Source organism: Melopsittacus undulatus, chromosome 6 (genome assembly GCF_012275295.1).
Source record: "Melopsittacus undulatus isolate bMelUnd1 chromosome 6, bMelUnd1.mat.Z, whole genome shotgun sequence".
In the NCBI taxonomy this organism is placed as follows: domain Eukaryota; kingdom Metazoa; phylum Chordata; class Aves; order Psittaciformes; family Psittaculidae; genus Melopsittacus; species Melopsittacus undulatus.
The window spans coordinates 60,887,991-60,915,829 of record NC_047532.1 but is presented as its reverse complement, the minus strand read 5'-3'; the positions used below and the strand labels follow the sequence as shown (position 1 = coordinate 60,915,829).

Genomic DNA, 27,839 nt, shown 5'->3' with positions numbered 1-27,839 from the left:
CATAAGAACAGGTGCTTACTGCAGTACCAAAAGGCTTGGTTATTTTGAATACACTGATGAGAAAATACATACATAAATATGTTAGATAAATAAGGTAATTTACAAAGTTATACTAATTGTATAAAAAGTTAAGTAGTACCAAGTCTGTACACTTGACTGAGGATGATTTGTCAGGAGGGCCTATATAGAGTACCCTCACTTTCCCAAAATACTGTTAGTTGTGAAGTCTGCTTAATAATAACACTGCTATGCCTCACACTTTAAATTTTTCATTTGTGTAAGACTGACATATTACTTTTCCTCTCTGAGAGACAGATAAATAACTATGTACTAATAACAGTGCTGTTAAATACTTTGTGGACCAGAGATGAAGTTTAATAATCTTCAAAGTTGAAAGCTGTAGGGAAGCTGAGATAGGCACTAGCTTCCAGTTAAGTTCGTAAGTTTTTCATTAAAAAAGGACAGAAGAAAGAAACAGATTCCAAGCTGAAGACATGAGTTTATTGAATGTCTGAGAGATTTGTATTTAAATACAGTAAAGAAAAAAAGACCACCAATACCTCCTGACCAGTTTCCTAAGTGAGTCTCCAGTATTCTTATAACCCTGTTTACAAAAAAAAAAAAAAATCCTACATCTAAAAATGAAGGTTATATTCCACTTAAAATATGCACAATTAGTCACTTCATATAAAGAGTTGTAGCTGTAAGTCAGAACAATAAATTACTAAGATACAGTTTTAGTAAAAGCTTGATTTCCATGTAAACTTATATTTAAAAGGTCTGCTCAGGCAAGAAAATAATTGTTTCCAGTAAACAAAATATCCAATGTATGGCAGTTAGCTGCGTCTTTTAACACAGAATACAAATCTAGGCTATGGAAATTCCCTTAAGAATTGCATAACTGGCTATACAATGTTTTTTAAAAATCTGCTTTCTTCAAACTATGCCTATTTTTCCTAGTAAACTTAAGTAAGCTACCATCTAAGCTACTACTAGTTTTAATAAGTTTACCAACAAGTGTAGCAGTGTTCAAGAGTACTGAAAGCAACTAATTTATTGAAGTATCACACATCTTTTGGCTTGCAGTAGGATTCTTTTGGTACAAATTAGTTATGTAACAAGAAAAGAAACTATCATTTTCTGGGAGATATATAGTATACTAGCAGTTACATAGTTTCTGTTTCAAATTCCTGTGGAGGACAGAAATGGATAACACCACACTTCTATTAAGAGCAGCTAAAATATAACCTTTGTATTAATTCTTTTGCCATTAAAACACTCTAAAGATATTATCATAGAATCATAGAATAGTTAGGGTTGGAAAGGACCTTAAGATCATCTAGTTCCTACCCCCCTTATATTTAACAGTAGGAAATAAAAGTATTTGAGTACCATATTTGAGAAATAGCTTATATTAATTATATTCGGTAACAGTACTCAGGCTTTAAAAACTGAAATTTACTTAACCCCCCCCCCAAACAAAAATTAGTGTAAGAATTCTTCTGTGGATTTATGGAAAACAAAGCCTGCTTTTCCTAATATAATCTATTAAATATGGCCTACTTATACTTCAATAAAAGATTGTCAAAGAGCAGATTTTGAAACATTCAGGACTTTCAGAAATGGCCACGCTATTTGTATTTTTATTCAAGCCTTACCAATAAACAATTTGCAGTTTACAATTAAGTACAGTAGTGCCAAGCCTAAACTAGATCCCTTTCAAAATGGAGTCTTTCATACTTCTTATTGAAAATTTTAAGGGAGCTTTCATCTTGCCTGTCAGGCAAATCAGTATTTGTGCAAATTTAAATACAGTACATTGACTTTAAAGTAACAGTGGACAGATAGTGAAGGAAGAAATGTCCAACAAATTTGTTGCACAGTAAGACTTTTTCAGAGTGCAGAGTATGTCTACAGTAAAGTGCTTCTTTTAATAAGTTATATTGATAATAGTATAGATGTTTACCTAGTTTTAAAGCTAAAATTGCTTTGTAAATAGTTTAATTTCCCTATACCTCCCCAGTCCCGCAAGGCACATTCAAAGCATAAGCAAAGCACTAACTGTGAAGGATTAAGCTACAATAAAAAGTTCTAAGTGGTAGTAAACTATTGACTAGGTTTGTAAACAGTACTATCCCATTGAATCTCAAGGTTCATGCATTATTTAAGTGAGTTTCTGTGGAAGCAGCCTTTGAACTCCAGACTTAATCAAGCCAGCTTTCTTGATAATACACTACTGTGCCTTAGTATTTTAATGTGCAATCCCGCTTCTTTTGTCACTTGCATGAAAACAGATGTCATGTTTCATGCATTAAAAGCCTTTAAACTTCATTTACACTTAACAGAGCTGGTCACTGGCTGGTTTAGATCTATTATGTTTTGGGGTTTGTTTTTTTTTCCTTTTAAATGCATGTGAAGTTCACCTCTACAGTTCAACCTTATAATGAACTTATGATCAGTATTTTTAAGAGAAGGTTTTTGTTATGTTAAAACATAGCTGTGCTATTTTGTGGAGGCCTGAACTTTGACTTAATGTTACTTGATAGAAGTAATTAGATTCTGTAAGACTAAAATGGCAGGTAGGATCAAATTGAGTTATTTTTTCAGGTTCATTTAAGATCAACTTTAAGAATCTTCTTTAGAAAAGAAGCTACGAAAACATACATCACCACAAATGATCTCCTGTATGAAATAATGAAATCTGACTCATTTAATCATGCTTCCAAAAATGTTTTGCACAACTTAAAGAGCAAGCAATTCCACTAACGTCAAGTGGAGCTTACAAAAACAGTCCAAGTACTTGCACAAGGTATACATAGCTATACATTGCCTTCATACCACAGAAGATGAAGCTCCATGAGCAAGAGACATTCCATTGCCTTTCAAGAGAAGACCACATTGAGTTCATCTTGGCTTTGACAACTTTTGCAACAGAGCAAACAAAACCAAATACCAATGCCAGAGCTCCGAGTTTTCCTCTTGTTTGTCATTGTGGTCTAGCGTTTTATCACCACCTGCTCATATGCTCCAGATCCTACTCTGAAAGAATGTTTGGGAAAAGTTAATTCAGTTGCAATTTAATTGGAAGCTAAACAGCAAGTATTGCACACCAGCAAATTCACTGTTTAAAAAACCCAAAATAGCCACCTCCCCTCCAAAAACAAATCCAACTGAGCAGCTAGTACCACAACAGCTACATGTGAAGGGTGGAAAATACATGGAATTAGCATGCCACTGAGTAACCTACAGTTTAGTACATTAAAGTGTTTTGTGTTATAGTGCAGTCAAAATCAATTATAAATAATGTTACTGAGAAGAAGCTGTTGTTGGACCTCTTTTGTTCCTTAAGCATTACATTTTGGACCTCTCTTTAATTCCTTAAACATTATGCTCTGACCCCAATCATATCATATGCTGATAATTGTCTTTATATATATATTTACACATAAACAGATAAATGTATTTAAAACAACAGTGATGGTTCTATGATAAGATACAGGAAAAAGCGTCTCTCCTAAAACAACTACAAGAAAATAACCTGAAGCGGATTATAAAAGAGAGTTTAAGGCTACCAGTAGCTGGAAGATGAGCAAGTCCTTGAAGCAGGAATAGTGTGGTATAGAGAAACAGAAGGAGTTGTGAGCAGAATTAAAGTGAAGTAAATCAGGCTTGTAATCAGGAAGACATAAAAGTTGGATATTGTAAAGGCATATGTGTAAGAAAACACTTCAGATTTTCTTCCAGCTCCAGAGAGTGATCTAGTAAGTCTGTAGAGCTAAGATTTCAAACTGGTGCCTGTTTCCTGTGTCCATATTGAAACACTGCTCAGTTCTGAAAACTTTGGAACTGAAACTCTTCAGAACTTCTGGAAGTTATAATTCTAATGCTGGCACATCACTTCTGTTTTGGAACTAACCTATGTGCTTTGTTTTAAAGCCTGGAAATCTAGTTCTTTTGGTGCTTTTAAATGATACAGAATAGAAAGATACAAGGATTAATTATGTTTATACAGAACAACTGCTGTATAAGATGCATTTCTGTTGTGTATTATTTATGTACTGCCTATTTATGCTACATACCTGTTAGGTAGATGATGGCTTCCAAAAGAAGTGCTTCCACCAGGGCCCACAAATAATCTTAAACCTTCTTCTAAAATGCAAGGGAATTAACATGTTAGCCTCCTTTAATGTTGCCCTAGTGAAACTACGTAATTTTAAATCTACCAGTTTTGTTACTGATACACTGAGATGCAAATATTTTAAGTAATTAAGAACTAAACTTCACATGGTGTATGTTGGAGGAACTACCTTTACAGGTAGATTTGCCCCTGCTTTTTTCTTTCCAGGCTTAATGTAATTCTCTGCCAAAGTTACCTGAGTCATGCAACTGTCTTTCAACTTCCGGGAGACAGGATAAAGGAGAAAATCTAGTGATTCGTGTGCACTGTCTTTATGACTACAAGCAACAGGGACTACAAAGAGAGTGGCCTGTAATGTGCTTAGGGAAAACCCCTAAGCTTCCTTATTTATTTACATACCTTCTGCACTTGAATCTAAACTGAAGTCTTGACTCTGGAGTATTTTTTCAACTATATCATCAGCATCAACTCTGGTAGCATCGACCCTCTTCAGCTGTGACTCCACAGAGTCTTGCTTTACAGGATGTCTGCAAAAATAAATATATTTAGGCTCTTAGAAGTGATACAGTAAATTGTTTTTTACTTCTGCTAGGTAAGGCTGTCAGGTGTACCTGCAGACTTTTTCTGATGGTGCATCTTTAACAGATGTATCGGTATTAGTTACTTGTGGCTCAGACTCTTCACATGGCTCCAGAATACTTCCAATTCCTGTTGAGGTACTACCCTCTGAGGTGTTTCTCCTGTGAGAGAGTTCAGATAGACTGGATGATCTAGAGTGACATGTGCTGTATCCTGTTGGGAAAGTGCAGGAGAGCTAGGTCAGGCATGTTCTTGAGAGCCAAGGTCATTAACTTACATTTTACCATCCTGAAAGCTGAATTTGTTCATTCTTGCAAAGACACTTCAAAAGCCTTGGAATGCATGTGCATACATCAGCTAGGCAATTCACTTTGTGTTTTGTATTCTAGCACATGCTATTTCCTTTTGTTCTAACTCCTGCTTCCTAACAAATATAATTACTTGGTGTCATTATTTCCACTTCAGCTTTTACAGCTAAGTCTTCATTTCTATGTTACTTGTTTTTACACATGGAAGAGATAAAAATATCATTTAGATGTATCATTAATTGGTCAGAGCTAAGGGAAAAAGCTGTCTCACCTCTGAACAGACAATTCATTGTGCTTTTAAGAGGAAAAAATGTTACTCTCCACACACCTGAAATGCCTAGGGAAACCTTTCAACTTCAAACTTTTTTTTCAAACTCATAAAGTGTACTTTGCTACAGTCTAGAACAATGAAAGTAAATAAACCCCAAAACTCACAACAAAACTGTTAACAACTACCTGACAGTTTTGACTGCTGACTTGCATAGCTTGATGTTCTGGAATGTCCACATGCACCAAGTTCATCTGGAACTGAGGCACTCTTTGATGAGATATCTGCAACATGTGCAAGTCAGATGCTGTTATACTGTTGCTACAGCCAGCTTTGTTATTACTTTGTCTGTAATCGTGATTAGACTCAAATGCCCGATTTCCCAGAGGGATTAGGATCTTCTACAAACCCTTTGAAGAGTCAAGTGCTGCAAAGATACCATAGATGTTAACAAATACACATTCCTTAAGAAAAATATAGAAGTATCATGTTTCTATCCAAGTAAAACAGTAACACTGGATTAGAAATATTTACATGAAATGTTGTTCTAGATTTGTCTGCTGTCGACATTAAAGAGATTACCATGCTTTTCTTGTTATTATACTAGAATGGTATGGTAGATGTTTTCTGGCTGAAAAAGTAACTGTGGTTAATACAACTTAAGCTGTGTATGGTGGAAACTAATGAGCTTTGTAAGAATCTAAAGCTTGTAAAAAAACACAGAAAATGAAACATCCTACAAAAACCACAAAACCCCTACCAAATTCCAACTTGTAATAAAGTGGTTTAATGGTATTTTTTTTTATAATAGTCTGAATTTCAGAGTAACTGCTTCAGTCTTTAACAATACTTAGAACTTTTACCAATCAAAATTTACCACTCTAAGTTACACATATCCTGATGATTCGTAAGTTGCAAATCAAGGGCCAAATGCTCACTCAAAATACAATTCCAAAGCAATCAAGAAATGTGTCACACAGAACATGAAAGATTTAAAATGTTAAAAATAAGGTAAACTATCAGTCCAATTTCTGATCTTTCCATTAAATAAACTGTTACAAAAGTAAAAAAGAGAGATTCCACTGATGTCATCTAGGAGAGTGTGTCTCAAAAAATAACCAAAGAAGGTCCCTTTGTGGGCCAGCTGTCAGCATCCCTTTAAGATTTTCTACATCTCCTTGAAGCTATGAAGCCAACATAAAAGAACTGAGAAATTAAGAACATTATTTTATACCTGCTATGCCCAGATGTACTACTTTTAAGTTTTCTCCACCTTTCCTGTCTTCATGAAGAGATTCTGATTCTCCAGCAATTGCTATAGACATTCCTGTGGAAGGAGGCCTGAAAGAAAAAGGTGGTTAAGATTCGTTGTACTTCTGCTGTAATTCCTTCAAATTGATCACAGATTTTTCTTTTCAGGTAGGTTGGCATAATTCATACTATGCTTCAAGTTAATATGCTTGTGACTTTTTTTTTCTGAAAATATGGTACCTAGCCCCCTGTTAAAAAGATAAAAAAGGGAAAATATAGAAATAAAATCAGTCTGCTCAGCTGTCAGCCCTTCAGGTTCCTTGGAAAGGCTTTTCCTTTTTTGATGGTTAATGGAGTGATATGTGTTTGTTTTCACATTCTTAATAATTTTTTTTAAGTCCCTGAATTAGGCTAATTTACGTGCTAAGATTATATACAATGCAGTACTTCATGGAATACATGACAAGATGGTAAGTTTAAAAACCAAAACACCATGCGACAACAGTTGGCCTGCTTAACTTGTACACTGTGATGTTCTTTGTTTTATCTCTATTACAAGATGTGAGGAGATTCTGGGCTGTAACCCTTCCTCTCCTAGCAGTGGGGCCTGTGTTACCATCTCCCTGTATTCCACTCTGTGTTCTACCTCCTGCAAAATAAAAGCATCATGTACAACATAATTTAAATTTGGTTCAGTGTTTTTAAAGTTTTGTGTAATGCTTAAATGCTTGTTTCAGTTTATACCAAGACCTAAAGGGATATTTTTAAATTACTAGATCTCTTAAGTTTATGTTTTGCTAGTGCAAAAGAATCTAATTAGAAAACAGCAAAGTCAAAATAATCTCTAGCAAGCAAGTACAACTAAAATACATTTCAATGTAGGTGTTACCTACCTACAATTTTTTAATGCTTTGTTATTTTTGACTTTGGGAACAGACTGTTGGTCTGCATATAAATGGATTTTTGTTAACATTTTTAGATTTGACATATTCAATAACTTAGTCACTGTCTTTGTGTACAGTAGCATATCCCTCCTTAAGAAAAGAGAGAAAAAGTGCTTCTAGAAATACAATGCTTACCTGACTTATATTCCTGTCTTAGGAAAGCGAGAACTGAATGCTTGCAGGGATGTCACCCCAGATCAAACACAAAGCCTCCTAAGCTGCCTCATAAAATATGTAGCTGATTTCAATTGTGTAATTGCTTTAAGGTTTATTTTCTTTCTTCTGCGAAGGGCATCTGGATTAGGTATTTTTTTTTCTTCTGTTTGTGCTGAAAGTTTATGTTCCAGGAAATGGTTATATCATCAGTTTGGAAGAAAATGCCTGAATAATTTCAGTTAGAGATTTTTTCCTGGGGAGCTAGAAAACTATTAGGTACTAATTTGAACTCCTTCAGTATCAGCCAGCAAGAACAGGAACACATTGTTTATTAGTATGCAGGGTTAATGATTAGTTAGATGCCTCTGTGAAATTGTTTATCAGTACCAATGATGTATTTGTTAATAGCTCTGACTCAAAAGTAAATCAAGAGGGGCTAAATAAAAGCTTTGCCCAATCAAATTCAGATAATACTGTCTTACTATTTATTCAATAGAGCACAAGATGAGCTTTTCCAGCATTCTGTCCTTTTTGAAGGTTAGGAGAGCAGAAAGGGTCTTTAGTGGTGCAAGTGGACACTGAAGAGTTCCTGTGGTGAATCATCTGAGCTAGACTGATGCAAGCAGCATTCTCAGATTTCCTCAGAAACAATGGTAAGGACACAGCTACAGCAATAATACACAAGGTCTGGAGTTGCTACTTGAGTTCTTGATTGTCCTAACTACACCAGAATCTACCTCAAACTAGCTAAAACCTACATATCATGAGCTAATTCATACTTGTACCTGAGACTGAGTAAAGAGTCTGGTGCTTTTCTTGCTGCTTTTCTTGGAGCTGCAGCCTCATTTTACTTTAATTGCTATCTTTTTAACTTAAAGACTTGAGTATATGTTCGCTGCTACAGATTAAGTGTGCATGAGACTATTGTCCCTATTCATTGGATTATTAAAAGGGACATTGATTTCTTATATTAATCTGATAGAAGATGAATTTAAATTCAGTTTATGGTAATATTTTGAATAAAAAACATAATCCAAACTGAGGTAAAAGCTTTTGAGTGTAGCAGTTTGTAAGCAAGCGATATATCTTTACAATGGGAGATACCTTAGATGAAGGTAAGGTCTGAAAGTAAAAAGGAAGGTTGTGAACCTGTACAAAAAGTTGAGAGTGACGTAACAGGAGTGAAGCTAGCGTTTTTTTTCCCCAGATTATTTTACTTAAGCTCATTTTTTCTTTTTAAGCTATATGTAATACTTGGAATTCTGCTTTAGATTGTTTTTGAAAGGGCCAACATGAGAACAAGCTTGTTGTCTCAGACTAAAGGTCTGTCTAGCCTTGTGTTCTTTTTCTATCGGCAGCAAACAACAGATGTTGAGAGAACATGACACAGGTAGTAACCTGTCTCCTGAATATTCTTCCAGTGTTTCCTCATCTGTAAGTGCTTGAGCCTCATATGATGTTTTATGCTGAATAGCCCACAATAATTTTTCATTCAGGAATTTGTCTTAATTCTTTCTTGAGCTTTTAGTATTCACAGCGTGGAGTAGCAAGGAGTTCCACAGCTTAATCACATGTTATGGTAAGAATTTTGATTCTGTCTTCTACTAGTCTCAGTATAACAGTGTGGTCAATGAATGGAACTGTAGAAAAAATTTGAGTTAAACTAGAATCAGATTTATTTTGAAGGAATTATTTAATCAACCCCTCTGTAAATATCTTGTGACAAATAAAATACAACTAAGTTGGTTTAAACGTGGTGTTGACAAAATCCTTAGAATTAGTGGCTTTCAGTATCTCTCATAATACAAAGGACATGGGAGCTCTTCACTTCCTACTGATCAGGATAGTCATGGTTAGTAATAGCCACGTGCACTGTTTCAGTGTAGCTACCCACTCAGCTTAGGTGTCCCATAACAAAATGGCCCATTAATCTAGAAAGAAAGCAACAATTTCATCTTACTCATGATTGGGTTTTTCCTTAGCATGCACAGTTTATCTGTTCTGTGGTTAGATATGGAAGCTAACATGTTCTTGCAAAACTATTTCATTTCATTAACTATAGATTAAGGACAATGAGGCCAAAGGATCCTGAATACATTGCTCTGTATTTTCCTAGCTACTTCTCCCCTCAGATGTTACCTCTTGCATCTTTTACTAAGTTGCATAATGTCTTTGCTAACAGAAATATCTGTAAGGGCTTTCTCTTGTACTAAGTCGTATCACACTTCTGGTTTTGGATTTGGTTATTTTTAGTTGTTGTTTTGGTTTGATTTTTGTTTATGGATCTTTTAAAATCACTCAAGACTTGTGAATAAAAGGTATAAAAACACATTTTCCAAACACAAGTATTAATCAAATCACCCCATACTAAGTATAATTATATAACCTCACAGAAGGAACAGGTTCCTATATGGTTTTTGTTTTCATCATTTATTTATTTATTTACAGGTTTCCAGGCTAGAAAATATGCTAAGTATTCAGCAGCAAGGAGGATTATGAGACTTCTACTGTTATTTTTACTATGTTAGCCATTATTCAGCTACCACCCCATTTGTTTCTAACTTTTTTTTTTGTTAATATTGTTGTCAGATTGGAAAGATTTATAAATGCAACTCAGAAGTGTAATTCTGAACATGGAATGTATGACCAAAACACTATCCCACACAGATTTTTTTATAAACTTACGTTTTAAAGCATGGGTCTCCAGACATTAGCTGCATATTGATCAAAACCTACACAAGAAGAAAACAAAAAACCACTGTAAGAAGAAAAATGGAGTTGGTCTGTGATATATGGTCATGTCACTGCCTTACAGTTGCCACAAATCTTACATTTAAGTAAAACAAAATGGCATCTTCACATATGCAAGTAAACACGCATATGTAAAAAAGATAGTGTTTTTTTCCTAGTATACATGCAAACAACACAAAATGGCATTTAAAGTAACATAGTTACATGTACAAGATTCTGCAAAAGATAGATGAAGAAGACTCTTAGAATCACTAATAGTTAAGATGGCTTTAATTAATTAGGTTTAAAATGGCTTTAAGGGAAAAAATAAAGAGACAGGAAAGCTAAAAGATTAACAAGCAAACAGAATATTGTTTAAAATAGTGGGTGATGAAGTATGTTCTTCGCTGAGAGTGTTTAGCAAACAGCTAGCATACAAGAACTGGTTGTGCTAACATCAGAAGTAAACAAAACCACAAAAGGGTAAATAATGCTGTAGGACAACAATTCATTGAGAAGACTTGTGAGCTGGGTCAAAGCCATCAATTAAAAAATTTTCTTTTTAAAGTCTAAGACTGTCTTTAAGAAATCATGAAGTGCAGGCTTAAACAGTGTGCTCAATAGTGTCAGAAATTAATCCTAGTGTCTTGGAAAATTTTTTTTATTCACTTTTTTTTTTTATTCACTTGTATCATTCTGTATGAAATGATTTTCAGGTTTATGCAGCTTACTCCATTTTTTTAACTCCTTGGATTAATGGGAGAGAACGGCAGGGTGGGTTTCTTGCAACAGTGCTCCCTAATTATTACTTTAATTACTATAAAACAGAAAAGGGGAAGTTCCAGGAGTCATTGAGGTGTTGAAGCTGGCTTATATATAAATAAGCCAATTAGGAGATTCACTCTTATAAAGCTGCACAGGAAGTTGTCTAGTCTTAAAGATATAATCACTACACATATATATGAATGTATTAACTTTTTCATCATACTTTCCTATTCCTTTGTTCAGTTCCTGTTAGAATATGAATACCGTTTAAAAGCTTTTCTTTTACAGCTATCCAACTCCTTTACAAAGAAAAGGACAAATTCTGTTTTGACTGCATGGATTTTAAAGATTCTCTCTAAACAACACTGATGTTTTTATTTTAAATAACATTCCTTCTAGAAAGAGGTTCACCAAATATGCTTTAAATTTCATTGTGTTTAATAATACTTGTTCTCTGCTTTATTAGTTTAAGTATCATAAAGAAAACAAATTACTTTGAGAATGGAGTTATCCTGTCTTGTATTTTTGGTATCATAACCTTCCAGTAAACATCGACGAGTGGTATTTCCCGATCCAGCAAACTCTGCAAGGTTTAGGTCTGCAAATCCCAGCTGTTAAAAGAAAATGACAAAATTAGTCGTAAGCATATTACTTGTTACATGCACAGCATTGAGTACCACCAACAGCAGTTTCTCTCAGATATGAAAAGGAGGATACCCTTTAATGGGAGTGGCCCAAGGCAAAAAGCCTTGGCTCTTTGAGAGTGTCAAATTCTGCATAATTCTATTTTCAGTCTCAAGAAAGAAAAAGAACAAGGAGGGTTTTCTGTATTTTTAAAAGTAAACAGATGCAGAAGGGATTACTTTTATCAACTCTTTTAACATACTAAATTGAAAGGAAAAAAAGCATTCTGGTGGTATAATACTATTATTTATTTATTAAACACACTGATCAAGTGTTTCAACACCACTGTGTCACTGTAATGCACATAATGATATCATGGGTTATTAGAGTAGTATTCTGGAATTACTTTAAAAGGACATAAAATTACAAGAAAGAAAAGGTAATTAATAGGCAAAATTAGATACATCTCAATTTACCTTTGCATATGCCTTTCCTCCTTTTAACTCCTAGAAAAAAAGAGAAATGCCATTAAGCTATTAAAGATACTGACTGGGTTTTTTATTTGTTTTGGGTTTTCTTTTTTTTTTTTTTTTTAGAAAAACAAATACTGATCTTCATTCTGAAATAGCTCAACACACATTTGCTAGGCTGTGCTGCTCTCATTTAGAACTTAGTGCTAATAATTTTCTCTGTGCAGGCCAGCAGGAAACTTGCAGAGAGGCAGAAGGTTGAGTGCCTGATGCCAACCAGTATTTGGCTCTTACAAAGTCTATCCCCAAAAGTAGGACATGCTGCATAAAAAATTCTTAGCATAGATCAAGACTTCTAAGTTTACTGCTGAAGTATCCTCAGGATATCCTAAGTAAATTTAGGATAGATACTTCTTCACCCTTCTTAGAAGTATCTATTAAGGGCTAACTTTATAAAGACTGATGAGTGATTACTTTGCTATCCTGCCAGAGTGTTTCTTTCCATAAGAAAGAGAAATGCAATTAATTAGTCTAACTATGGTAATTCATAAGATTACTATGGAATTTCTACTAGAAGAATACCAGACATGGTTGCAGCTAACATTTACTTTATGAAGTTTATCAGACATTTAAAAATTAAAACAAGTGAAGAAAAAGCAGGAAGAAAGGAGAGAAGGGAAAAAAGGCTACTTACTTTCCGTACAGACACCCTGCAAATGCAAGTATCCAAAATCCCTGTTGTGGCACTGGCACTGATTTTACACATAAATAAGAACTTCTTCTTCCAGCGGACACAGTTTGCCTGTACTACTTCTCTGCAAAAAGAGAACATGTTTCATATTTCTTGCACATACAGTCAGGACCATAAAATGCAATAGGACAGCTCAAGAACAAACATTGGTTGTAGTCATGTCATGCAAAATCAGTTCATGGTCTGAATCATCATCCTTCATTCTTCTCTTTGTGTAGCAAGACTAATAATTATTTCAAACCTTGACCACAGTAGAAGACCTACAGAAAAATTCAATAGCCAGTGCTTTTGCAAATGAATGGGATCATAATTTCTCCAGTTTGCTTCAAGTAAGTAAAGTTTTCTTGAACATTAGCACCTAAGCACTGTCTTCCAAGCCGAGCTTAGGAAAGTACTCAAGATACTGTATTTGACAAGTGTCTTATCAACAGAGACAAAGAGATATAAGCAGAACCAGAGGCCTGGAAAAGTACAAAGGAAATGATGTACTGTAACCAGATAGAAATTAATGCACTTGGGGCAAACTGGAATTTCAGGTACATACTGGGACCTTGCTGTTTGAGAGCAATATAATACAACTAATATCTGAACATATTTTTTTATCACAGGATTACAACATGATAGTATGATGCAACTGAGAAAAGGCAAAATGGAAGATGCTTTCAGCCACATTGATATTATTTTATGAGGCTCAAATGGAACACGTTATTCTTGGTTGAGCAAGAACAAACTCCAAAATGAATGGGTACAGGGAAGACAACTAGAAAACTCCTGTACCTTATGAGAATAAATTATATATAATAAAAATACACTAGTGATTCCAACACTTTAGAGACCAAGTAACATTAGTGTCATACAAAGTGGTTAGGACCAAAATAAGGCATAACCAAACTCCCATTTAAAACTGAAAATTACAAGGTCTACACCACAGAGCAAGTTTCTAGAACACCCTTTCAATAAGTGAAGTAGGAGCAAAAAATTTTTCAGTGTTTAAAGACAAGGTTGGCCAGTTTGTCAATAACAGGAGAAATAAGGACTGTGATTCTGAGGGACCTCCCTCAGTGATCAGAAGCTCTTGTCTAGTCCCACATTTCTAAACTCGGAACTGTAGAGAAACTGTGGTAATTTCTTCTACCACTGTAGTCATTCAAGTACAGTCTTCACATATTAGGGCAATATTTGTCCTTTTTCTGCCATTTTTTTCTAGTAGATACATTCCTGTGTTTTGTATTAACTTCTTAGAGCATCTTATTATTAAAGAGCCAGTTTGACATCTTCAACAGAGGCAGGATTCTCCACATGACCAGGAGTCTGAGTTTACCACATGTATGGAGAAATGATGAATTGCAAGGCTCACACAGAAGCTCCAAATTGTGCTAGTGAGAATGCCAGCTACACTGCTCACAGGCACTGTGACTTCCTAAGGTAAGAATAAACTAGCCTGTCTACAATGAGTCAGTTTAATGACCACAACAGAGTAACAGATTCTGATGACACAACACTGAGTCATATTCCAGCATGTGACTGAAAGGAACAGTCTCTGTACACTATGAGCTACCTTTTATCTGCTGTGTTTTATGTTGTAAACTTTCCTGTGCTTTGGGAAAAAAAAAAAAAAATCAAATCCCAAACTGCCAGTGTATGAGTTATTTAAATCCAAAGTAGACCTAGAATTCAAAAAAAGCAAATTACAAATAGTTACATAGTTCCTGTACTGGAAATAGGCTCAGTCAAGAAGTTATCACATAAAATACAACCTTAAGGAGATTAAAGGGATATTTCATAACTGTTAACATTTGTTACGCTTAAAAGGCCTAAGTATAATTATTGTAACTCTTATGTGGTAGTTGCTCAACTCTCAGGTGAAGAAAATAGTCAAGTAGATACCCACTCTCAAGCAGAACACAGCTATCCCAAGTGCAGGAGTATCCAGGGTCTGCATATTTGCAAGTGTCATATACTGTAATTAAAGATAACACAACTCCTGAGAGCACTCTGTTTTTTCTGCAGATGACAGTGGTCCAGGCTTACTCAAAGTAACTTAGAAATGAAATCTTCAGAATTAAGTTTAAGCTCTTTTTTCCCTAAGTAATAATTTAACCTAAAACCAAACCAAACCAAATCAGAAAATCCAACAAGAACAAAATAGAATGCCCTCTTCTGTCACAGAAACTCCACTACATCAAAAGCAGTTTTACCACAAGCAGAAAAAAAAGAGGAAAACCTTTTGCATGACCTGACTAGCCATTTTTTTTCTTCAGATAGAGAAGGGAAATTTATGTCACTATCTTAAGTCATCAAGAAGTACTCTGACTTTTCTGTCAGCAGTTCTATCAGGATAGACTGAGAATGCTAGAACCTCATGAAACAATACCAAATGTCTTCTCTTGAGCACCAGATGCAGCAGGCTGCACGGATAGTGAAAGACAATGCACTTGTTCATCGCCTCAACCCTGCTGCTAGTCACCTTAACTTTCAGGAGCTTGTAGAGCTAAAAAGACTGAACAACAAGGTGAACTTTCATGCAGATTAACTAAATTATACGGTTGGTCAAGGTTTTCTATCACTGAACGCATCAGATTTTGGTACACTGGTAATATTCTTCCCCAAAACCCCCAAACACATAGACAGAAAAAAATCCCAGATCAGGTTTTGTATCTAGTTTCAGCACAGAGTAAGAATTTATGTTTTAACACATAATTAAAAAACCTCTACATTTACAGGATAATTAAAAATGCTGTTGCCTAAACAAAGGGATTGTTGTAGTGGCTGTCCTGCTGGAGTTTAAAGAATTGCTGAAATTAAACCTTACCAGAAATATCAATACTGAAATACATGCAATTATACAAACCTTTTTTAAGTTTCAAAAAGCAACAATTCTTAATCCTTTGACAGCCTTCCCTTTCATTCTGTCTCCCAGGCATACCAGCTATGGCCATGAATCCATAGGTAGCCTGCATTTGTATATCACTGTGCATCCAATAGTATCTGCAAAACAATTAGCCTTGACTGTCCTTTTGGAAACTAAAAGCAGTGTAGATTTTCTGCTATTCATTAAAATGCTGTGAAACAATGCTACAAAACCAAAAGTGTTCACTTCCATAAAGGTCAGAAAATCCCTTCTTGTATCATCTATTCATCATACAAGTAGGACAGTTGTCATTGCCCTTACTACCCTCCCCTTATCACCCAAGTTACCAATGGGACTACCAGTAACAGAATCACATTTTCTCCTGTTCATCATTGTGCTGAATTCTTTTAGTGTTTTTACATCTGTAACATTTCCAGTTACTAAGTGATAATATTTTTTCCTACCAAAAAAAAAAAGTTTCTGTAAACTCATAGGGTCAAAATAATGTGCCAAAATCCTTGTGTAACTCTCAGTATTACAGTTTCTGCTTCTCAGAACAGTTTTCTACTTCTACAGCAAACTATAGTTTTGCTGTAAAAAACAGCTTTACATTGTAGAGTTATGTTGTATTCTAGACCACTAACATTATAGTAAAACATGTTTTAGTGAACATTAAATGTATTTTGACTTGTAAATACAAGATAAATGTAAGTAACATCTGCTTGAGAAATATGTCCTTAAAACTTTTAAAGATTTTGATTTCAGCATACCAATACTACTGTATGTATAACATTGTTCAAGTAAGGCAAATAGCACAAAACCACTGCATTTTTGGAAGAGTCAATCCACTCATGTCACAGGTTAGGCCTTATTCAGGCAAATAATTTAACAAACATTAAATAGGATGATCAGGATTTTAAGTTTTACAAACAATAAGGTAAGAGTTAAAAGAAAAAGGCTTCAGTTATAGAAACTGATGCTTTAATTCTTGCAAAAATAAAACCAAGTAAAACCATGAATACCCCTTCCTCCCCATAAGAATGTCAAAAAAAGTTTAACACTGGCACACTGTTTCAAAAAACAAGATATTTGAAATATTTGTACATGATCTGCAAAAAAAAAAACCTCAAGCGTCTGCCCCCACTCCAACAAACAGTTCTAATTCCATTATATAAAGAAAAATTGATGTATTTTAATGAATGTAATCTTTGTGTAAAGAAAAGCACCAGCAAGTTATTCCCCTTGTGCTGAAGAAAAGGTCAAATAATCAGAACATTTAACTTTCAACAGTAATACTGAAGTTTATAAGATTCTTAGTTCAAGTGAAAACCCTTTCGAAAATAAACAGTTATATTGATTGGTTGCTATGGAAATGAACCCAGATAACTTCTTGGCAACTGTGCCTTTGCTACAGGGCATGCTGGAGAAAGCTTTCCGTTATGAGTCAGTTTCCTACGAACCTCACAGTCACTTTACCACATGCAAAGCAAAAACAGTTGGTTTATGAATCAAAATATATCTTAGTTACCAAGATGCATTCAAACACACTCTAGTGCTTTGGTGTAATTTAACCAGTGCTGCCAGTAATATCTAACCAGTAATAAATTGAACAGACAGATATTTCAAGATAAAATTATTCCAAAGTATAGTATAAGTTAACATCAGTTTAACAAATTGTTTTTCCTTTAGAGGGACAATTTTACATTGACTAAATTTCAAATGCAAGATTTCAGCTGTGGCCAAGCCTTTTTCTGTATGTTTTAGGTACAGCATGCAATTGCCATTTAGAATGATGAATAAAAGTCTTCATTTTTTTTTATTTCTGATCCACCAAAGAGAAAAATCAGCAAGAAAACCAATACAAAAGAAACAACAAATCCTAATCCAGTCAGTTCCTCATCCTAATTTCCTAACAGGTCATCACCTGGCTCTTTTTTTTTTTTTGGAAGGTGTTTATGAAGAGCAGATCATTTGTTCATTTCCACATGGATAAAGGATATGAATAATGGCTTGTTTCAGCAAATAGTTACAAATGCAAAAATAAATCATTTTAAGGACTTTAAGTGTCATGGGAAAAATCCCTTTTTGCCAAATGGAAAAGCTTTGGTAGCAGAGGCTTAGAAATTAAGAAGCCATTGTTGGCATTTTCCAAAATACTGTGTTTCATTAATTACAAAATCATGTAATCAAGTTTTTATCTGAATTATTCTAGACAGCCAGTTACTACATGTAACCATATTAGGATGATTATGTTAAATGGTTTATTTTTTCTGGTGCAATTATTTTAGAGTCATTGGTCACTGGAGAAACATAATATTGGGAGCATTTGTTTTCAGTTTTAAGATGCTATTCAGCCTTTATATCAGACCACTGTCATATGAAACTACTGGAATCAACATGGTCGGTATGTTTCCTTATGTTATGGAAAGGGGTGTTTGCTTAGACATCTTGCAGCTTTTGGACAGAACCTGAGTTACCTACTCACTATAAATACCTTGAAAAAATAGCTCCATGAGGTAAATGGGAATGTTATTGTTATAATTATTATTTTTTTTAAGCTGGTAAATTGATGGGAGGGTTGCTTTGGCCTTCTAAAAACTGTTGAGGTCAGGTTCTTAGAGTCCAAAGTACAGTGAATAAAACACCTTTACAGGAGTTATCTCTGAGCTTTTACAGTATTGCCTAAGTTTTGCTTGCTTCTTTTAGGGGAAAATATGTCATGTTGATGAGACAGCCTGAGAGAAGTGAGGCTGCTGCAGCTCCACTCCCCGGATTCAACCAGTAGCAAGACTAATGATTTAAGTAAGCCCCTACACACATCACATGTACAGAGCTGGCCAAACAGATCACAAGCATGCAGAACACTCACAGAAACAGCCAATAATAACAGCCTCATCCCACTCCCCTCCGGCTGAACAGGACAGAGGTCTGCTAGCAAGACCTGTATATATATATATATATGTATAAGGCTCAAGAGCTAGTCCAGCTAGATCCCTGAAAGCATTTACACACTTGCACACCTGCACTTGGTCCAGATGCTGTCACTGCAGGCACACAAGTCTCTGACTCCTTGTCCCATCCCAGGGGCTGGCATGTAGCTTCACTTCTGTGGTCTCTCCAGTTGCTTGCCCATGATCCCAGGCCAGATGCTGGCGCAACAGCAACTGAGACTCACAGTCCCACTTTTAAAGCTAGCACGTAAGTCCTCTCACTCAGGTCTTTCCTGATGCTGGCACCACAGGCACCTGGGCCCTTTAATGCACAGTCTTCAGTTGCTGACACTCAGACCCACGTACACACAAAAGACTGTCCTTCACCCAGGAAAGAGTTAGAATGTAGTTAAGTATGAGGATATAATAGACTGAACTCATCAGAAACAGTGCATGGTCAGACTGATATACCAGTCAGCAAACTATTTATATCTAGCTGGTCCTTTTATCCCCTTTGTTATCTTCCCCACACCTTTTCCTCAGATCACCTAAATTCATCCTTTTCTCCACCTTTAGTTCCTCCCTCAAATATCCCATAATAAGCCTCTTCCCTTGCATCCCCCTATGTGTCTCATAGTGCTATGCAGCAATTCCCCTCAGCCTAAAAGGTGCTTTAGAGTTAGCACAATGTGATGGGCTTCCTGCCTGGACAATGGGGCTGAGGGTCTCCTGGGACATTCCTGGAAAGGGCCTGGACAGGGTGTCCCCTTGTCACATTCAGACAATTTCAGCTCCCCACCTGCCTCTGTGTCCCTGGGCTTGTGTAGATGGGCCTGTGTTGGGCTGATGGCTCTGTGACAGGCCTGGGAATAATTGGGGCAGGGTATTATTTTAGCTGCTCCACCTTCCCCTGCCTTTGTTTCCTACGCTCATTTGTGAGTGTGCATATGAATTTTTATCACCTAACCTAACAGCTTCCCATCATCAACTTAAGTGAGCTCTGTCCTTCTGATACAAATACAGTGTTTTGTGGATTGGAGTAAGAGTTATTTTTCATGTAGGATATAGTCTTTGAAAATAGGAACAATATCCCATTCATGTATATATTTTATATACACACACACAAACATCTTTCTCCTGCAGAATACCAGGGCACCTAACAAAGAATGCCAGTTTCATTATCCTGCCCTGCAGAGACATGAGTTAAGGCATTAGCCTATAATCTCCCAGTTTCGCAATGCCCTCAGTGGTTCAGGTACTTTATGGTAAGATTTGACCTCTTCTAGGCTATCTGTCTTTAACATTAGGAAGGTATAGAGTTCTCATTTATACTCGGGAACATACCAGTTTGGCATGCAAGAGAAGAATACCCTCTCGCACCCCAAAATCTACTTCCATTTAAAATCTCTACAGTGTTGTAGTTGACGGAAAGATGCAGGGATTCATGCAAGAAGCTCCCAGAGCAACTAAGTGGCTGTCTTATCGATCCACTTCCAAGCAAAACACCACACTATTATTCGGTCTCCCAGGATCTGCCAAGTAGCTTGGTATTCGTAAACCACTAAGAACCTCAGAAATGTAGTCCTCTTGTTTGGTTTATAGCCATACTTATGTCTTTTCTTTTAATATCTGTACTGTATTTGCAAGCAAAACTATAAACAAGATCACCCAATAAAGATCTGTCACTTCCCATTATCAATTAGCAGTAAGAATTTTAGTTTAATTTGAAGTAAAAACAAATACAGAAAAATATGAAATCAACACAGGTATTTTAAAGCAAATAAAAAGATTTAATATCAACACCAGTACCAGTTTTATTCAAATGAATTCTATGCATCTAATACACAGAGCTTAATACATGTAGCATGCTGCCCCTGTACATGCTGCCCCTGCATGTACCAATTCTAACTTCATCATATGAGCATGAAGTTTCAAAGGAGAAAAAAAAAATAGTATAACTTTCCAAATACCAAGCTATACTTTAAGTTATGTGATAACCAGAATGCTAAATTTAGTCTTCATACAGAAAGATGGAACTCTTAAAGTTAGACCTCAGAGCATGATCTCCAAAATATACACTGTAGTAATAAACATACAAAGCTTCAATTTATTTCTTATATTCAGGAAGAAATACAGTTTACTTTTCCTTTAATAATGTGTTTCCTTCATGTTTGAGGCATATAAGAAGATGGATTCCAACAAAAACATTTTTCCTAAGCATTACAAAAAATCCCAAAAAACCCCATAACAAAACCAGTCATTTACAAACAGAGCTTCAGTGTTAAACAAATTTCAGCACTAAGCAAACCAGCAAACAGCTGGCTCTGCTGGAAGAGCTCCACTTGTTTACAGTGCACAACTCCCCAGTGAATTTGCTGCTAGTACATACAAAACTAACAGAGCAATCATTTTCTATTTCACATGTTTTTACTCATAATAAACAGGGTAAATCCTTAACGTTTCATATCAGCTATTTCTTATATGTATAAACTGATCATCACATGGAAATAGAGCTGCTTTGAAATACTTTTGCTTATGAAAAACTGGTAGTTCCAGCAAATGCTGGAATTAGGACTGTGAAGGGCAAACAGCATTAGTAAGACTGTAGCCAGCAGTTGAAAGGAAGTGATTGTTTTCCTCTGTTGGACATTTGTGAGGCTGTATCTGCAACACTGTATCCAATTTTGTGGCACTCTTTATAGGAGAAGACACTGATAAACTAAAGCAAGCCCTAAGGGGTGTGATGAGGGCCTGGAGTGAGTGACGAGAGGGGTGAAGTACCTGATGCAGAAGTAGGGAGCATGGGATTTTTACAATTTGCAGAAGAGGTGAAGGGAAATCTGATTGCTATCTTCAGCCACCTCTATTGAGCTAGAGAGAAAATGGAGCCAGACATTTCTTAGTGGGGAACAGAGAAAGGAAAAGAGGTAATAACAAGAGAAATTCCAATAAAATAAGGGGGGGGAAATGTTCACAATAAAAATTGTGGAACAGAACAACAGGTTGTCTACCAAGACTGGAATTCCCATTCTTACAAATTTTCTGAAGTTGACAGTGCAGAGGTCTAAACTTCCTGATCTAACTGAAGTTAGTCTTGCTTTGAGCAGCAAGTTGGACTACATGGTTTCAAGCAGTTCCCTCCACACTAGATTGTTCCGTGAAATATGAAGGCAATCAGGTGCTCTGGAGCTTGCACATGGCAAATTTATGACAGCAAAGTACTGTGCTCCATGTACCGTGCTGGGGGCGAGGGCAACAGCATCACTACCAGCTCTTGTAAGCCAAAGCTGTGCCTATTCTCCTGCACAAGCCAGATATATGAAGCATTAAAGCTTTCTCCATGTACCCCTTCCTCTTTAACAGATGTATGCACTTCTTATCAGGAACTTTTTCCTGAAAAGCTTGCTGATGCTGTATCTCTTACCAGTACTTACAGTAGCAAAAGCCTCACGAGAATGAGCCCTGAAAATATCTGCAATAACCAGTTACATCTCATGCAAAATACAGTCTATGCAAACATTTTCTCATTTCCTACTGTAGGTCAAAGATGACCCTCCTCAGATCTAATTTTATTTTCTTTACTCATTTGATTAATTCTTTGATTTTTTTCCTCTGATCTAATTCCTTTGTCTCTTTTATTTCCACACTGTTACTATTCTATTTTTATACACGAACTCTCCCATTAATATTTCAGCCTTAGCTTCTCCCCCTTCAGCACTGTCCAGAACATCCACACCAATTCTTGTGTATCATGTTAACTTTCTCAAGCATATTCTCTAAATTTGTTGACTAAATGCATTTTATTGTAATTATTAGTGAAATGTTGAAGAGGTACAAAGAAACTACATTTAAAAAAAAAAAGTCATAATTTTTGTAGAGGACTTCCCCTTTTTACCTCTTCTATTCTACAGAGAAGGACTGGGCCTGGAAGCTGCTCAACCATCAGTCTCCACAACTGAGAAAACAATAAATGGACATTTGGGAAAAGAACAGGTACAAAATTGCAAGCCAGGATTATTATCCCACCGCTGATTTTCCTCACAGCACTTGAAAACTTATTTTGTTTCTGTTTAACCAACTGCAAATCTGGTTACAGCTGAAAAAGGTCATTAGAAGTAACATTATCCATTACCAACTCTGAAGACTATCAGCAGGATTCATACACCATGCAGGAAGATGAGAGTGATAGGAACAGTAATTGCATGTGAGAGGTAGGTTTTTCTAACTACTTTTGTTTAAAAACAGAAAGCTGTTTAAGCTGTATTATTATGAGGAGAAAGATTCCCTTTCAAATACAACAGGGAAAACAATGATTTAAAAGCAGTTTGAAGAGTCCAGTGAGACAGAAGATGTACTTGCTGGAGTCACAAAAACCAGATGTATTCTTAGGCAGTTGAGAAGGATGTAGCTAAGGATCATTAGAAATAAGAAGTACTTTTCTGGAAGAAGCTCTTATCTGGAAGATAAGAAATCAGTTTCTACAGAATACAATTATTCTATCCTGTATCTGTTAGAAACAAGAATATATTCATGCAAGTAATGCAAGTCTCAGAGACTGTCTCTTAAGAGTCTAGAGTCTGTTGGAGAATAACATGTTTTGATGACAAATTTATACATCTCAGCCACCCCTAATTTCTATCTGTCACGTAGGTATCAGTCATAATCAGCTTCTGAGTTTTGAATGTTGTTTTGTAAAAGAATGAAGAGACAGACATCAGCTGTCTGGAGTGTCAGAAATCATGTCTGAAAGACAGGGGAATATGACCAAACTGATGAGTGCAGTCCTAAGAACACACCAACCAAGGAGACCTTTCCTTGAATGGGATGCAGGTGAAAACAAAGCTAAAAATGTGATTACCAGACTTACAGCTCCTGTAGTCTAAATCTACACAGCACAGTGTTGAAAGTGCACCCTCAAGAAATAAGAACCTTTACTTGCCATAACTTCTTTGATTTCCTCATATCCCATCTGTTCTTCTGCTTCTGGTTGAGCAACAACTCAGTCTATGAGTAGTTATCTACCCCAGGGGCCCATCAGTTATTTCTTCAGCCTATTAAAATGAGGGCAGTTGCAAAGAACAGACATTTTTGATATATTTATATCTGCATTACACTGACCTTGAATAAATATGCTTAGTATTTAGTATTTTAAAATATAGATATTCATAGTTGAAATTTCTGCCCTGGAATAATCTTCCATCCTTTCATGGTACAATAGACATTATGGGCACAATATTTTTTGACCAGGCAGTGTACAGATACACAGCATCCTGAAATCTGCACAAGCATCCTGTATTAATGTATCCATTTTCAAAGAGAAGTATCTATTACCATTGGCCCAGGGAAAGATAACATGTAGAAAGAAGCCTTTCCACATTGGAAGCCAGGCTTAAGCTAAAAGTTTTGTAAATGAAAATGAGGTTAGTTAAGCATGGCTTTGCATACCTTCACAGTCTGCTGATAGTCCACCCTTTGTTATAAAATCTGACAATATTATTGAAAAGATTCTGAAGATCTATTAGAAAGCAAATTCAAAAAGGAGAGGGCAGGAATGATACAGTATGGCTGTCAGTTTACTAAAACTACTGAAAAAAATCTACCTCTTCCCACAACTCCCTTCAAGGTTCCCCATGTTGCAGAGTCAAAGTGTATAACCCATTTATTCTCCCTAGAACTCCAGAATCCTGTTCTTGCACATGCAGCCAAATACCCACCCCCCACCCCCTCCCGCCCCCAGTATAAACACTGGTACTACTTGGCTGTTCAATGTCTTTTAATCAAAATATTATTTGATGGTACCAGATAACTTTAAAATGTTGACTATTTTCTCAGGTAATTAAGCATTCAGCGTTATATTACAGAATACTCTTTTCCAACAGTAAACATTCACAAATTTGCACAGCGTTGTTTGGAATAGAAGTTTTCAAATTGGAATTCTAAATGCCTACATACAAACACAAAAATCCACAGAGCGATATGTAAACAATTAACTTTGTTGCTGTTTATACACAAACCAGCTCACTACATACTGCAGTATGCAAGTTGCTTTTATCTGGCCACAGAATTTCTGTGCACTTCAGGCACACATCTGTGTCAGCCAAGCTGGACTGTGACAACAAGTCTTCACTGATATGGACCGTGCCTTCGTATTTCTTATATATCTTTTTCTCAGTAAAGACCTGGGAAGTGAAAACAAAAAGGCTTCTCAGTATTTTTCATGCCTGAATTTTTATCCGTCTTCATCCTACTTCAGTGTTCAGAGGGATGATATAGGTATCACATTGCTTGCAGGATCAGGGCTTTAATCATTCATACAGCATGATCCACGCAGGGCTCAAAAGGCTTGAATCTGTTTTCATCACAACTCACTTTATATAGGCCTTTGTTTCAATGCTGCCCACCTGTGTTTTTATGACATTTCTTTCTCAATGAGTAAGCTTCAGCAAGAAAATGCTAAATAATGTCAGGCTGGTTTATAGGCTGTTCCATGACACGCTTATTTTTATAAGGCAAGAGGCAGCAGGGTATTGGTCTGTAGCAGTACCAACTTGACAGCTTAATTCTCAATATTTTCTCCCTAAAGAATTGTAGGTTTGTTACACTCAGTAACAAAATGAAAAGCTATTAAGAAAACCAAGTCAGTTTTCAAATATTGCATAATATAGCGGAAAAGTGTTTGTATATTACCTTCTGAAAAACAATGGAGTCCATCAGACTTCTTCTATAGCACCATAAAGATCACTACTTTAAGGATATGACTGCCAACTCACAGTGGAACTAATAATATGCATGCAACTAGAAGATGATGCTCATTAAAAAAAGTTTGCAACTGACAAGTTCTGAAATGCTGCCACTCTGATGTTAACTTAATTTCTTTATTTATTCAGACCTTTGCTGAATCACCATTGTGAAAATCCATCTGTTAATCCTTAAACCAAGAGCAAAGACACTCCCTAAATTGGCACTGCAGAAGAATTTTTTTACCTTCCTATGAGCATACCTCAACACTTTTCAAGCCAGCAGGGATGGAGCAGGTACACTCACATATGATTTACCAGCATATATTTCGCTGCCATTCTTATTTTTAAGCCCTACCTTCAGAAAAAGAAAATGGAAGAATTTCAAAGTTTCTTTGACTCCAACACAATACTTCAATACCATTTGTTGCATCCTCACACTTCCACTGACACTTTCTACATACACATACTACCTCCCATCATGCATATTTAACCTAATAACTTGTTCACATTCATAAAGATCTGCATGTATGCTTTCAAGCTTTTAATTTTAGAATCAGAAGTAGGCATGCAAAACAGTTTAAGATCACAATAATGCATCAAAAACATTTGCTCTTCCGAGATCAGCTCCTTTAAAATAGAGATACTGTCCAGAAGATGTATGTCAGGCTGTGAAAATTACTTCAAGGCAGGAAGGGCTGCATTAGTACAGTAATGGCACATTACTGATTTCTGTCTGCTCCCAGAATTCCAGGAGACACTTTTCAGTAAATCCTTTTCGTAATAACATTAAAGTAATACAATAACCCACACAATATGAACAAGTGTAATGGGAAGGCTCTCTCATCCTCCCCAGACTTGAAGCCACAGCACACCCTTCCTACTGACAAGGTTCTGCCTCTGCCTGGTACCTGGAACCAACTCATTTGCAGTCTGTTTACACATCGGGTGGAGAAGCCACTATCACAGAAGGTGACGGCTCTATTGCCAAGGTACAAAAGATGAGAAAGAAAAGAAAGAAAAAGAATAAAAGACCACTGTCTACTGCTGCATTTCTACTGCAGAATTAAGCACGAACAAAGTCAGTGACACATATGACCTAAATGCATATGGGAAATAAGAGAGGACTCTTCCATAGAACTGTTAACTATCCATGTGAACATCCACAGAACAAATCACAGTGAGCCAGTGCCCAACAGAATAAAGCATTCAGGTGGCACGATTCGCATTCAAAGGCGGCAGCTCTGACTTCAGGCTTGGTGGCAAGAAAGGTGTCCTCACCCTCCTGTCACCCATGCAATCGCAGTCCTTATAGCTCCGGGCACTAGAGGCCGATTTGTCCAGGATAGCCTTCACGCACTTATGGATTCATATCCCCTGTTATGATTACAGGCAGTGAGCAGCCCCGCAAACAAGGAGCCTCCAAGTGCTCCCACAGCTACTCTCCTGTCGGGAACGTGGAAGGGACGAGGAGGCAGTCAATCCGCCCGCCCTGTGCAAAGGCACAGGAGCTTTGAGCGTTCGTGCCTGCTTCTCTTCCCAAGAGGAACGGCGAGCAGCACGCCCGCCAACGCCGGCGCTGGTCTCGGCTGTGGACCAGGGCCACCCGAAGTCCCGGGACAGCCGCCGACTCGGCCGCCCCGTCCCGGCCCCGAACCTCCGCCCGCTGCACCGCGGGAGCCGGGCGGGACGCGGTCGAGGGGAGCGGGCGCACGGCAGCCTCAGGACTCGCGATCCCCGAAGGCACCTACCGGGAGGACTCCCCGCTGAAGCTCCCGCCGTCCAGCAGCCGCACCTTGCAGAAGAGGATGCCGTTGACGAAGGGCACGGAGGAGAGCTCGTCCAGCTCTAGCTCCACGCGGAACTTGAACTTCTTCTTCTTCATCATGATGAAGGCCATGGGCCGGGGACTGACCGGGGGCCGCCCCCAGGCCCGCTCGGCGCCTCGCGGGAGCTCCCCTCCGCCCCTCTCCGCTCCCATGCCCGGAGCGAGCGCGGCGGCACGGCGGGTCTGGGCCGAGCGGCGGCCGCCCAGCTCAGCTACCACCGCCGCGGCGCTCCCGGCCGGCGCTTACATGGCAGCGGGCGCCTCCCTTTCAAACCCGCCCGCCTCCGCTCCGCCCGCCCGCGGCCGGCAACGGCTGCCGCCGGGGCGCGGCCGGCAGGCGACACCCGCGGGCACGGCTGAGCCGTTGCTGCGGAAGGCGTTAAACACCGGCGCTTCACTAGGCGGAGGAGAGGAGCGGGCCCCTGCCGCGCTGTTCACTAACGGGAGCCTGGCGTGCCGCTGTCCCGCGCAGCGCAGCGCGGCCGCGGGAGGAACGTGGCCGCCGAGCT

The 27,839-nt window shown here is 37.4% G+C and overlaps 1 protein-coding gene across 2 annotated transcripts; it reads right to left on the bottom strand.

Annotated features, from left to right (window-relative positions):
- Positions 1–517: 517 nt before the first annotated feature.
- EEIG2 (EEIG family member 2) lies at positions 518–27,529 on the bottom strand. Of its 2 annotated transcripts, none has more exons than XM_005148081.3 (11): positions 27,254–27,529; positions 12,928–13,048; positions 12,240–12,269; positions 11,634–11,750; positions 10,330–10,376; positions 6,528–6,634; positions 5,482–5,577; positions 4,750–4,930; positions 4,538–4,665; positions 4,080–4,149; positions 518–3,039 (listed from the first exon to the last, which is right to left on the bottom strand). In XM_005148081.3, exons 1-11 carry the CDS (start codon positions 27,481–27,483, stop codon positions 2,997–2,999), a joined length of 1,170 nt encoding a protein of 389 aa, XP_005148138.2. In that variant the 5' UTR covers positions 27,484–27,529; the 3' UTR covers positions 518–2,996. The 2 variants fall into 2 exon arrangements, with proteins under 2 accessions (XP_005148138.2, XP_030903926.2); XM_031048066.2 differs by having other exon boundaries at positions 518–3,034.
- Between the last annotated feature and the right edge of the window lie 310 nt (positions 27,530–27,839).